At 45.3% G+C, this 10,804-nt stretch overlaps 1 protein-coding gene across 1 annotated transcript; it reads right to left on the bottom strand.

Moving 5' to 3' along the window:
• Positions 1-8,028: 8,028 nt before the first annotated feature.
• LOC136505978 (zinc finger BED domain-containing protein RICESLEEPER 2-like) lies at positions 8,029-10,460 on the bottom strand. Its single transcript, XM_066501106.1, has one exon. It carries the CDS (start codon positions 10,458-10,460, stop codon positions 8,214-8,216), a length of 2,247 nt encoding a protein of 748 aa, XP_066357203.1. The 3' UTR covers positions 8,029-8,213.
• Positions 10,461-10,804: the final 344 nt, after the last annotated feature.

Consider the following 10,804-nt stretch of genomic DNA (forward strand, 5'->3'; position numbering starts at 1 on the left):
AATGAGATGCAGAAAAGTGAAGTGGTGAAAGCGGTGGGGGAAAAGAAGACTGAGCAAGAAGCAAATTCCAAGAATATGGAACATTGAAAGAGGCGAAAGAAGTCCAAGATATAGAAAAAAACAATGTTTCAACTTGGCAACTGAAAAACGAACAAATGGTTTTGTCAGACAAATGGTTTTGTGGACTGTTTGTATATAGCATTACTGTTTTCTAGTATTTAACAGTACTTAACTGACAGATTGGAGTTGCTATGGTCATCAGACAAATATTGAATGAGTCTACTGTGGTATCTCTCTTGCTTGTGTGTTGGTTGCTAGAAATTTGTTTGATTGATGAATTGATAGTAAGTTTGTTAGTTTTTTGAAGTGGTAGCTAGATTTTTTTAGTTGTTTTAGTGTTGTGTAGAGTAACTACTTTTCTCTAGTGTTTATGAGTTTGTGCAGAAAATTTTGTAGGCTATTTAGCTGCCTATAATTTCTGTGATACATCGATTCCTTGGCAAACACACCGTATTTTGTGATAACTATTGAAATATGGGTCGTACACCTATTTTATCAAAAAACACCTGTTATGTGGGCTCAACTATTTCCTGGAAACATCAATCCAATTATGTTTGATGTATGCTCAATTAGCCTCGGTACACCTGTTATATAATCACCACACCAATTTCTGTGATACATCAATTCCTTAGCAAAACACCATATTCTGGCAGAAATACACTGATTTTGAAATATGGGCACTTGTTATGTGAGCTCACACCTATTTCCTAGAAACACCAATACTCATGTGAACACATGTTTTCTTTGGTGTACGCTGAAATAGCCTCATCTAGTTGTCCCATGAGCACAAGGAAAGGGTCAGGTCATCTCTGCCTAGATTTGGCCGATCTTAACTACGATGGGTCAGTCAAATATGTGTGGGTGAGAAGCTGCACACATCCCTTCGCATGGATTCCCCCATCTTCCATTCACATTCCCCTTTAGTATCCTTTAAAGGCACACGTCCTTAGATGAACGCTTCGGTTCCTTCCATAGCCGCCGATCAGTTTGGAGCAGGCGAACCGCTAACCAACCCAGAGAGCTTCGGCTTCCACATGGTTCCCCTTCGCCATTGGTTTTCCATGCGGTTTAGGGGAGGGCGAACCGCTACTCATAGGAACTATATACTTGGCGTGCGTAAGGTTCCGCTTCGCCATTGACTTCAACCCTCCACTACGTACCCTTGTCTTCTCCAAACCTCAGATATGCACCTACATCTTCACTCTTCGCCACCACCATGAGTGGGGAAGCATTCTCTGAAGCGCGCAAGGGATTGGGGTGATGCTATGGGCGAGCCTTTTCCAAAGCGTGCACAGGATAGGGTGACGCCATGCCCGTGGTTGAGGCAGCTCCGGTGGACGATGACTCTTTTGTCATTAGAGTCATGCGATCCGCTTTCAACAAGATTAGTATGCTGGCGATCAGTTCAACAATGACTCTTTTGTCGCTGGTGGTGGTGGTGCGAGGTGAGCTGTTGATGATGAATATGCCGGGATGTAGCGCCGCCTAACTTGGATGGAAGACGACCAGTCGTAAAATTTGGGAGCAGTCGCGCGAAGAGCGCTTCCAAAAAACCTTATTCGTCCTCTCTCGGTGTAGGATTGCAAGGACGAAATGATAAGGATCGACTCGTGGAAGGGTATATGGTGGTGGATAAGATAAAAACTAGAATCACTTGGAGATCACTCAACAAGATCAACTAGCACCGGAGATTACTCGACAGGTTTCTCAATGAAGAGCTATGCTCAATTCTCAAATCATATCAATACCAACTCCCTTCAAATGACGGATTGGATTACATGGTTTATTGATACTAGGAACATCCCTCCTAGTTGGTTGTGAACATAAGTACAAATAAAAGCAAGTGGAAGATCATCTTGGTGGAGAAATTGAAGAGTCTTCCTTCATTCTCACGCAGCCACCAACAGCCTGTGCAGCCTCCACTAAAATGGCCATAACTCCTAGCTTGGAAGTCCAAAAGATACACCGTTTGTTGTGTTGGAAAATAGACTCGTATAGCTTTCCAACAATGTAGCATATGAATGCTGAAACCATATATATTAATACCAGCAAGCCAAGAAATATAGTGGTAATTCTGCATGCTTCCATGGCCTTATCATCCTCCCCTATTGAAAAAGAACTGGCCCTCGAGTTCAGATTGATTGGAGGTTTTATGATAGTGATGTCGACCTTTGTTAAGTTAGGAGTCCCATTATGGTAAGATCCTTTACACGTAATATATCGGTGGTGTAACCTAACTAATATTGCTGCATGCCAACTCCATCTTGGAATTCTTGCAAGTCCACTCCAATCACCTTTTTCATTTCTTTTTCTTTCTTGCCTTGTACCTAGTTCTTGCACAACCGTGGCTCCATAATGGAATCACAAATGAAATATCCTCTACATGATTACTGAAGGCAAGATGACAATCATAAATCCTATGACTGTTGATGTTCACGTAGGGAACATAACCATGATCACAAACCTCGCGTTCTCTCTGCAAGATAGGTATGATAGGACCATGATGACAAGTTGTACCATCTTGAATCAAAGAATCAACTAAAAGGCCATCAACTTGATATATAATTCCTTCATGATCAGCACAAGACGAATGAAGCATAGACTCAGAGATCACCATGCTCTAAATTATATATGCTTCACTTGAGAGATCATCTAGTTCATCATAAACCGATGGAATGCAATAGCACCATCGCTTGAATTTACCATATGAATCAATAATTCCATGACCACATTGATTGCAACAATCATAATCAAAAGAGTTCTCTCTATGATGCAAACCATCAACATGGAAAAGAGTTGCATAAAAAAGGCTGTGTTTGTTTCCCCCTCCTAAATTTTAGTCCTTATCACATCGAATGTTTAGACACATGCATGAAGTATTAAATACAGACTAATTACGAAACTAAATGCACAAATTGAGACTAATTTGCGAGAGGAAAATTTTAAGCCAAATTAGTTCATGATTTGACAACGCGGTGCTACAGTAACATGTGCTAATAATGGATTAATTAGGCTTAATAAATTCGTCTCACGGATTACTGAGGACTTCTGTAATTTGTTTTATTATTACTATTCGAATACTCGATGTGACATCCCCATGTGACACCCCTAAACTTTAGCCCATGGATTCAAACACCCCCAAGAGTAGGATCATGACGAGCAACATGTTGACCATAAATTTCACGGGTAGTAGCATCATGACAACCAACCTCTTGTTAAAGTGCTTCATGATGACCAGCAAACTCAAGACACTCTAGGCGTTCTTGCACTTGGTGAATTTGTTCTCCCAAAGCTTTGAGGATCACATCATGGTGATCACGCTCACTGTCGGAGTTTGCTCAATGACATTGACAACCATCCATCACCTTAAGCTCTGATACCAAATGATAAGGATTGGCTCGTGGAAGGGTATGTGGTTGTGGATAGGATAAAAACTAGAATCACTCGGAGATCACTAAACAAGATCAACTAGCACTGGAGATTACTCGACGGGTTTCTCAATGAAGAGCCATGCTCAATTCTCAAATCATATTAATATCATCTCCCTTCAAATGATGGATTGGATTACATGGTTTATTTATACTAGGAACATCACTCCTAGTTAAGGATGGCAACAGGGCAGGTTCGGGGCGGGTGGAGCCTTCGCGGACCCGCACCTGAGACCCAACAACGAAACCCGAACCCGCCCTGAATCTGGTTTTGGGGGAAGATCTGTTCCCGGGCCCGAACCCGCTGGGTCCCCGAAACCCGACGAGTTCCCCAAAACCTGGGGACAGACGGATGGCCGGATGGGATGCGAGAGGAGACGACTGGCGAGCTTCCACCTGTGACTGCTCTCTTCGACTCAGTAGCGGTGGGGTTGAGGGTCGTGTGCCCGCGCCGCGCGCCCGGCCACCTGCGCAAGCTGCGCCACGCCGCAACGCGCCTGGCCGCCTACGCGAGCCACGCCGTGCCATAGCATGCCTTGCCGCCGCAGCTGCCTACGACGCCCGCGCCTGGCCTCTACCACGCCGTGCGCCAGCACCCTGGCCTCCTGCGCGCTGGGCTGCTGGCTGATGCAGTGCTGCGGACAATTGGGAAGGGTCGGGGCTGGTGCGGGCGGCTGGGAAGGGATCGGGGCAGGTGTTCGAATGGTTGGCTGGCTGCTTATATACCTAGGTTATAGGTTACATGGGCCATGTATGGTGGGCTTTTTTTACTGGATTGCTTATAATTTTGGGTCCCCGACGGACACCCACGGGGGAGATTCGAAACCCGCCCCCGACCCGCCACGTTTTGGGTCCCCGAACCCGCAAACCTGTCCCTGCCCCTACCAGGTCTGGAACCCACGGGTTTCGGGTCCAGACCCGCCCCACTGCCATCCTTACTCCTAGTTGGTTGTGAACATAAGTACAAATAAAAGCAAGTGAAAGATCATCTTGGTGGAGAAATTGAAGAGTCTTCCTTCATTCTCGCGTAGCCACCAACAACCTGTGCAGCCTCCACTAAAATGGCCATAACTCCTAGCTCGAAAGTCGAAAAGATGCACTATTTGTTCCGTTGGAAAAAGACTCATATAACTTTTCAACAATGTAGCATATGAATGCTGAAACCATATATATATATATATATATATATATATATATATATTATATACTAGCAAGCCATAAAATATAATGGTAATTCTGCATGCTTCCATGGCCTTTTCACGAAAGGTTCCTAAGACCTACTCTCCTAATCACCAGTGCACGCAGGTGGCCCGGCGAGGCGAGGCGAGCGAGCATGCGTGTGGGCTTCCTTTCTTCTCCTCACACTATACATGAGGAAGTGGAACAGACTTCTATATTTAAGTATGGCTACCTCCACTTCGACAAGCAAGGTGGGATTAAAGAGTTTCCACTTCCCCTCTTTGCATATATGAATGGGCCGCTGAAATTTCTTCATAGGAATTTCTGAATTTATATTAGGCCAAGCCTATTTGTTCCAACACCATCTCCAGCCAACAGCAAGCAACACACAGTGGCATACGCCACATCATTGGAGGATGACAAGGACGGTGTAAATGTCACGCACGACGACATGCCTCTGCACTATTGCACCATCAACAATACCCTCGGCGAGCAGCCGGTACTAGGATTCATGCAACACGACGTCAGGGCGGAGCTGCACCTGACGCACGATGGTGAGACCTACTCTTTCATCGAGGTAGATGGCGATGTGGCGTGGTGCACCGTGATGAAGCTAGAATCTGGAGATGGACGCCGTGGAAAAGAACCACACCTAGGGGCTCGTAGATCTCTCAGTTAGCCACCGTCCGATCACCCTAAAGTGGGTCTTCAAGCTCAAGAAAAACGAAGAAGGGGTGGCCATCAAGCACAAGGCAAGGCTAGTGGCACGCGGTTTCGTCCAACAAGAGGGGATTGACTACGATGATGCCTTCGCGTCCGTCACACGGATGGAGTCTGTCCGCATTCTCACGCTAGCGACAGGAAGGCTAGCGCGTGCACCACATGGACGTCAAGTCCTCCTTCTTCAATGGCGACTTGTAGGAGGAGGTCTACGTTCGTCGTCGCCGGCCAAGAAGGAATGGTTCTGTGCCTGCGCAAGGCGCTCTATGGCCTGCGCTAAGCTCTACGCGCGTGGAACACTAAGCTGGATGGCACGCTCAGAGAAATAGGTTTCCAGCAGAGCACGCACAAAGCTGCCGTGTACCGGCGTGGCAGTGGCTGCTCCCTCCTACTCGTTGGCGTCTATGTCGATGACTTGGTGATTGCCGACGCTGATGAAGACGAAGTGGAGGTGTTCAAGGTGCAGATGAAGGCCGTCTTCCAGATGAGCGACCTAGGTCTCCTCTGCTTCTACCTCGACATCGAGGTTCATGAAGACTGTGCCGACATCTTCCATCGCCAAACCCCCTATGCCAAGCACATTGTCGAGCTGGGCGGGCTCATCGACTGCAACCCAACCCACACTCCTACGGTGGAGGCTGAAGCTGAGCCGCGGTAGCACGACCGACGAGGTGGATGCCATGCAATACCGACGCAGCGTCGGCAGCCTGCGCTATCTCGTCTACACCCGGCTGGACCTGCTGTTTGCCGTCGGCTACGTCAGTCGGTTCATGCAGCGGCCAATAGTGGAGCATCCACAGGCTGTCGAGAGGATCCTACGTTACGTCGCGGGTACTCTCGATTACGGTCTGCACTACCCAAGGTTTCCTGGATCAACTTGCTGACTTCCTAACCATGTCACTTAGACGGGTCAAGTTCCAAGAGTTTTGCGCCAGAATTGGGATGGTTCAAATCACTTCAAAGGCGCCACACAAGGCTCAGGGGGAGAATTGAAAGTTTAAGCCTAGTGTCCTAGATATTTTGGAGCTCCATGTCTAGGATAAGTAGTAGTAGTTAGTGCCTATGTCATGGCATCTTATCTTTACTTTAGCATCTTATCTCTACTTTAGTTGTTGCAAGTTTGTTTTACTTTCTAGCTGTAGAAGCAGACCTCTGGTTCTATATATGAACCAAGAAGCAGCCATGGTTAATGTGGCCTAAGTAATATACAAAATTCTCAAACCTGTGTCTTTGCCACCAACAGCGATCCATATTTGAGTTATTGGTTTTAGGTCTCGAGAAGTTCTCATACAGACTGCATTCTCACTAATATTTTTGGCACTCTGCAGTAAAGTAAAAGTCTTAAAACTATTGTTATTGGTTTCTGGGCAAGTTGCCCCGTTCGCTTGTTGGTTTCAGCCAGCCCAAACCAACCAGCCAACAGTGTTTTCCTCTCACAACAAACCAGCACCAGCCAGCCCAAACCAGTTCAAAAACCAACCAGCGAACAAGCCGCTCGCTTAAATCAAATTGAAGTATGTGGTCACCAAAGACGGGCTTTCATAACATGTGTAAAATGCACACATAATTTGTCAGAACTTCATTTTAATGCTTCATATAAGCCTAGGAAAAGCAGTACATTCTCATCATTTTCCTCCTTTCATTCATAGCTTATGAATTGCACTGCAAACTAAAGATTTAGTGGTCTGATATATTTTGTATTCCCAATCGAGACAGTTTCACCTTCAAATGATGACAATTTCATATTGTTTCTGTTTTTGGGTAATGCATGAGAAAACATGTTCTTTCTGAGCTATCTTCAATGGTGCAGGAGAAATCTATCTCGCGTTCTTCAACATCGACTCCGTGAGCAGAAAGATGACCGTACAAATATCAGATCTTGGAAAAGGTTCTCAGAAGAACTTTTTTGAAAGAACACCTTTGTAGCTGCATTGAAGTTTGGAGTGGAAAGAATTTTGGCCCAGTGAAGATATTTCAGTAGTGGTCAATTCGCAAGGCTCCATGGTGTTCGAAATGATATGTTGAGATTGAAGTGCTGACTCCTGAGCCAGTAGTTCGAGAAGTTTGCAGTGATAATTTGCTGTAAGCTCCATTCCTATTGATCCTTTAGTTGTAGGCAGAGGTGGAATGGATACGTTGCTAAACCATTAACTAGATGGCTGCTGGATTTGACTGAATGAATCGATGAATAACAAAAGAAACATGGGGAGAAAAAGATGTCGAACTGATCTGTATATTTTTGCTTGATGTCCTAATGGACTCGGCGACTTCTATTTAGTGGTACAAAGTTAAGCTATTCATGATTAACAGAAGATTCATCACAATTTGGAGGTTCAAATCACTAAGACATGCTATTTGTTCAACCAGCTGAAGAACTGAATCATTTGCCTTTTAAATACTAGGAACAGAATTATATGGTGATCCTAATTAACAGACAGATAAACATAGCACTACTGGGCTGGGATGGGACAGGACGAGCATAATTTACAAGCAGCAGCATCCCTGAATGTTGCGATTCTTTTTGTTATGTACGCCAGAGATGGAATGGATATGATATGAAAACCTGAAGAACGTAACAGAACAAATGCAAGCATGGCACCAGGCCAAGAACACAGAAAATTAAAAGCTACCGGCAACTAATTGAATTCACCGAGTCAAGGGGATAGAGATCACGCATGCAGCCAACGATATAACCCGCCGGTAAAACATTCCTAACGACCATCTTACAGAGATGCCTGCTACTTCGACATGCAAAGATCAGCTACCACTAGAACTACTTGAAAACCCTCTTCGTCTTCGCTTCTTCACCGACACAAAACTGGGTGTCTATGGAGCAGCAGGAGAGGAATGCTGTAACCAGTCTTTTGCGCAGAATAGTGCCTCCAAGGTTTCAGGGTGCAGTGAGCTCTGGTAGTCGTCAAGCATCTTGGCTTCAGTGCCAGCTGCGAACACAGAGCTGCCACGACCAACCGTGGACATGGGTATGGCAAGGACATCTTGGGCCATCCTCGAGAGTGTTGGGTACCTGACGGCATTAAGCTTCCACCACTTCAGAATGTCAAACTCCAGCATGCGTGGGGCCAGGGCTTCTTCCAAGTACTGATCTAGCTCTGACTTTGGGATCTGGCTAAGGGCTACCTCTGAAAGGTAGATGTCGAAGCCTGACAGTAGATTGCCAGTGGAAGTAGGATCTGTTGGAATGCTGTTCTTATTGTTAGGCAGAGCGCCAGTGACCTCCTGCTCAACATGGGCTGGCGTCGACGGAAGTGGCTGTCTAATATACTCTTTGTAAAGCTCATGTACAGCATCATCCACCAACTTGACGTACTTAGCGCCCTTCATCAGACCATAGATTTTGGAGTAACTGAACTCAACAATCTTCATCTTGAAACGGGGATCCAACACAACAGCAATGGCCAGCATAACATTGCAATCTTTCCAATACTCGTCAAACATCTCATTCATGCCTTTTGCGATTGTACTGGAAATAGAATCTTGATGATCTGTGGCATTTGAAATCTCTCTCTGAATTGTCCAAGCCTCATGGAAAAATATGTTGGCAGTTGGATCTTCTGTTGCCATAATGCTGTTCGCAGAGTCATACAACAGCTTCAAATACCTGCAAGCAAACTCGACTTTCTCCCAATCCACTGCCGAAGGTGCTTGATTATAGTTATCGTTACATTTCTCCAGCATGGTGAATGCCTGCTTATAATCCAGAGCTGCCAGCAGCATAAGATAGGTGGTGTTCCACTGGGCTTTAATGTCTAGACATAGGGTCTGATTACTAGGAATTTGCAGTTGCAAAATGATGTGAGCAAACATCTCCTCATGGCTAACACAAGATTTTATGAACTTTATACTTTCACGGATTTTGTAGATGACACTTTGAACCGAAGCAGTGACATCACTTGCAGCAGCATTCAGTATATGGGCATAGCACCTCACAACAAAAAATTGCCCCCCAAGCATCGGAATATTCTTTCTGGAGAGTTCCTCTCTCAAATTCAAACTGTAGATATCATGTGAGGAGGAATCATAATCTCCAGTAACGGTGAAGAGTTTGTCAGTCATGTTCCACTGAGGAAGGCTTCTGCTGATAGCTTCAGAAACTGCATTCTCTGAACAACCAGGCCAAGGGACCATCACAAAGTTGAGCATTCTTCGGTGCAGCTTCCACTCAGAATCAATGAATTGCCCTGCAAGCGAAACATATCCAAGAGTTTGGCTAGTGGTCCAAGACTGTACTGTGAGATTTATCCTTCCAGGAATATTTCCAACTTGCTTCAGCACGCTCTCTCTTTCCTTCAGATAAACTGCATAAACCTCTGCCTCTATTGCGTCTGTATTAACCACCTTGAAACTAGGCTGCAGGCCCTCAACAAAGGATATGAAGGTTGGCTGTTGTACAATTTGCAGTGGGTAGTCATGCAGAATGATCATCTTCGCCAGGTATGATTTACTGCGGTCCGGATTGAATGGAGCATTTGCGTAACCAGTACGTGTGCGGCGGCGCCTCTTAGAAGGCTTCTCCTCAGTACCCTGACAATCATTTACTGTCCCTCCTGCTGTAGGTTCTTGAACTTTAATCTCAGGGCAATGACCCTGGGTAATATGCCTCTTCAGATGGCTAGTGCCAGACATTTTTGATCCAGAACTGTATGCAAATACTCCGTTACAATGCTTGCAGCACGCTCGTGTGCATCCCTCAGAATCTTCGGTAGTGAAATGCTCCCAGACCATGGACGTCTTTCTTCGGCGTTTTGATGAGGTTGGTGGTTTCACCCCAGTGGTAACATTGCCACTAGCTATCTCACTACCTTGAACCGTCTGATTACAATGGAGGACTGTTTGGTCATACGGGACCATCTCACCACCAGGATCCACCTTGCTATCATGGATGTCGACCATCTTGTAATCAAGGATCATTTCGGCATCATGACCCATCTTGTCACTGATAATCGCCTCACAGCCATCAACCATCTCATTGCCACCAAGGAAAATCTCGCAATCTTCGAACACGGTCTCAGTGCCATGCACCATGGAAGAGTCATTGCTGTTTGGATCACCCATGCTTTGCTGAGAATAATAGCTAAAATGGTTGGAAGAAATACAATCATGTCAGATATAGTGTAGTCAAACCATAACACAGACAACGGTTTAGATAAAAGCTATGAAATGCAATATATCTATCTATCTAGTGAAAACGTCACAGATATTTGCACAAGTTGAATATACATTGAGCATTGACATCACGTTTTTCTTTCAGAGCATCAGTATCACAGAACTCAGTCGTTGTATGAAATAACAATGGTTTCAGGAAGTGGATCCAAATCACAAATTCATGTTTGCAAGCTAGCTATTTAAATATGACAGACTTTATAGTCGGGAAGCAAGCATGGGCAGACCTACAGTTG

This window comes from Miscanthus floridulus, chromosome 14 (genome assembly GCF_019320115.1).
Source record: "Miscanthus floridulus cultivar M001 chromosome 14, ASM1932011v1, whole genome shotgun sequence".
NCBI lineage: Eukaryota > Viridiplantae > Streptophyta > Magnoliopsida > Poales > Poaceae > Miscanthus > Miscanthus floridulus.

Bases quoted from the DNA above. Each gene is read 5' to 3' on its own strand.
- LOC136505978 (XM_066501106.1), bottom strand. From the start codon at position 10,460: ATGGGTGATCCAAACAGCAATGACTCTTCCATGGTGCATGGCACTGAG.